General features: G+C 51.4%; 1 protein-coding gene across 1 annotated transcript; it reads left to right on the top strand.

Annotated features, from left to right (window-relative positions):
• Window positions 1–548: 548 nt before the first annotated feature.
• Window positions 549–2,670, top strand: LOC132366680 (MORF4 family-associated protein 1). Its single transcript, XM_059924287.1, has 3 exons — window positions 549–623; window positions 742–1,176; window positions 1,670–2,670. The coding sequence occupies exon 2, from the start codon at window positions 780–782 to the stop codon at window positions 1,161–1,163; it is 384 nt and encodes a 127-aa protein (XP_059780270.1). The 5' UTR covers window positions 549–623; window positions 742–779; the 3' UTR covers window positions 1,164–1,176; window positions 1,670–2,670.
• Window positions 2,671–2,987: the final 317 nt, after the last annotated feature.

Genomic DNA, 2,987 nt, shown 5'->3' on the forward strand with positions numbered 1-2,987 from the left:
ACTACTAGGACTGTCCCCGTTTACTGTAGGAAGACAGCGTTGACATCTTCTAAAGACGGAAACCCTTTAAGAGAAACCCTTTCGGAGGAGGGAGCACCAGAAGGGCTCACCTCCAAAGCCAGGGTAGCGGACAGGCTCAGCACGAGGGTGAAGAGGGAGGGGCAATACGAGAGGGCGCGCGTACCCGCGTGGGGTAACCGTTAGGCGCACCGCAGGGGTGAAAGGGGAGGGGGATAAGGGAGCTCGTGCGTGCGCGTCCGCGCGTGCGTGGGTAGCGGAGGCGAGCAGCACGGGGTGAAGGGGGAGGGGGATAAGGGAGCTCGTGCATTCACGTCCGCGCGCGCGCGCGTGGGTAGCAGAGGGGCGCAGCACGGAGGAGAAGGAGGAGGGGAGGAAAAGAGAGAGCGTGCGCGCGCGCGCGCGCGCGCGTGTGTGTGTGTGCGCGCGCGCGCGCGGCCGTGGTAGAGCGGATTGCGTCGCCCTCTATTGACGTGCGCGCGCCCGCACCTAGTTCTACCAGCGGCGTGACCGTAAAGAGGCACGGCCGTGTCGTGAAAGGGGCCGCAACACGCAGGGCGCTGGTTGACGGCTGCGACTCCATTTTGTCCTCCGGTTCTTTGCTCGTAAGTCGTTTGTTTCCGTGGCTTCTGTGAGGCGAAAAGTTTAAAAGGGGTGAAAGTTTTAAAGAATATTCTGGAAGTGTGTTGGTAAGCATAGCGAGTCTCCATTTTCTCTCTGCAGCCGACTTGCATCCTGCGGTTCCGGAATAGCGGGGAAAGATGCGGCCCTTGGACATCGTGGAGCTGGCAGAGCCGGAGGAGGTGGAGGTGCTGGAGCCCGAGGAGGACTTCGAGCAGTTCCTGCTCCCGGTCATCAACGAGATGCGCGAGGACATCGCGGCGCTCACCCGCGAGCACGGGAGAGCCTACCTGCGGAACCGGAGCAAGCTGTGGGAGATGGACAATATGCTCATCCAGATCAAGACGCAGGTGGAGGCCTCGGAGGAGAGCGCGCTCAACCATCTGCAGAATGCGGACGACGGAGTCGAGGGCAGAGGGACCAAACGGTGCGAGAAGGCTGAGGAGAAGGCCAAGGAGATCGCGAAGATGGCAGAGATGCTGGTGGAGCTGGTCCGGCGGATAGAGAAGAGCGAGTCGTCCTGAAGGAGGGTCGGCGGTAAGGCGGGGACCGGCGGGAGCCGCACGGAGGTCCCAGGCGTTGCCCGACGCTTGGGTCAGCTTCGGGGACACTTATTTACTAATGATCCACGGGGGATGGGAGTTGGGAGAAGAGAATAAGAGCGTGCTCAATCTTCATTTTAGGAGGTGTTAGTAGGTACTGTTTGTTTATTTTTGTTACATCTCTGGTAATTTGGGGGAACAGATTGGTTGGTTGGTTGATTGGTTTTGACTTGTGTTTGGTTGAAACCAAAGGTCACGATCAATAGGGTAACTATAGGGTAATAAACAAAATCACAATACAGGCCATTGAGCAAAGGAGGGTAGAAATACAGAATTATCAGAGGGAAGGCCATTATTGGACGATTCCAGATTTTGCTGGAAGATTGGAAGGAGTCAGGTGGCATCCAGAAGAGGTGGTGTCCTGCGAGGCTGAATTTGTGAGGGTTTTCTCACTTCTTAATGATGAGTTTGTCCCAATTGCACTTTAGGTTTACAGCCAATGGATTCTGGTCAACTGATGGAGATTGGCTGACACCCTGGAGAAGCTGAAACCAGAGAGCCTTTTGTTTTCTCTTTTTTCCTCTGTCTACACTCTGTTCTCACACTACGTTTCTGCTATGGTCTGTGGTTAATGACCTCAGTATGAGTTTTGACTGTTAAATGTTTTTGTTTGGGGAGGTAACTTTGATTTGGAAACTGCTCTCACAAGAATTAGGGCCTAGATTGTAAGCTCTCGCAGCAGTCAACATTTGTTCCTGGGCTTTCGTTATTTCTAAATTTTTGAGGTGCTTTGCTCTTTCTTGTGTGACCTGATAGCTCCCTGGAACTTTGGGTCTGTGTGTAACAGATGAGACTCAGTTGGAGTTCTCCAGCTCTGAAGGTGTTGAAGGAACTGCATTATTTCTAGAAGACGACTCCATGCAGCGATTGCTAACGAAGCTGAAGAAGGGACCAGGCTTCAACTGGGAATGAGAATGGGGCCGATCTGGCTAGGACTGATGAATCAAAAGAAGGGCTGCGGGATGGTATTGAGTTTGGGGACTTTAATTTCTCTGTGAGACCAAAGGAGGAGAGATGTATTTTGTTCAAATTTTAAGTTTTATGCGGCACACTGATGTAACTTGTCTGGTCAGATTGTTCGGACAACCTAACTCAGCTTTATGTGACACGGAACCTAGACTAGGAGGCGAGATAGGTCTTGGTATTCTGTGTAATCGATGTAATATCCTGATGCATTTCAGGAGATTCCGGGCATAAAATGAAAGCGATATTTGCAAGGGCCCTTGAGGGTCTGGGGAAGAAAAGCAAGGGCTGTCTGTTTCGGACCCTAAACTGAACAGGGACGAGGTATCTTCAAGATTCATAAGCTGTCTAGCTGTAAGTTCATTTCAGTAGCAGACCTGACAAGTATTTGAGGTCAAAACCCTACCGTGTGTTTAAAAAAAATTTTACCATGTTAATAAAAGTATTCATTTGCTTGAAAAGACAAGGCTTAAAAGGTTATTGACTAAGAAATATTGTTTCTTTTAAAATGAAATTTTTCTTCTTGAATGTTACCTTTGCTAAATGGGGGGCGAGTTTCTTATGGTTTTGGAGGCTCTCAGTAGGCCTTGATCATAGAGAAGGTTCATGTCTGCGTGCTGCTGTGGAAACTGGCTGAGGAAAGAGCATGCAGTTGTCCCTCCTATCAGCAGTGGGTTGGTTCCAGGACATCCCCCCGCCCCCCTTCCCACAGATACCGAAATCCAGGGCTGCTCAAGTTCGTTATGTCAGATGACATAGTACCGTCGGCCCTCCAGTCCTCTG

This window comes from Balaenoptera ricei, chromosome 5 (assembly GCF_028023285.1).
Source record: "Balaenoptera ricei isolate mBalRic1 chromosome 5, mBalRic1.hap2, whole genome shotgun sequence".
NCBI classification, from domain to species: domain Eukaryota; kingdom Metazoa; phylum Chordata; class Mammalia; order Artiodactyla; family Balaenopteridae; genus Balaenoptera; species Balaenoptera ricei.

Excerpts from the sequence above, each read along its gene's own strand:
- LOC132366680 (XM_059924287.1), top strand. The coding sequence starts at position 780 with ATGCGGCCCTTGGACATCGTGGAGCTGGCAGAGCCGGAGGAGGTGGAG.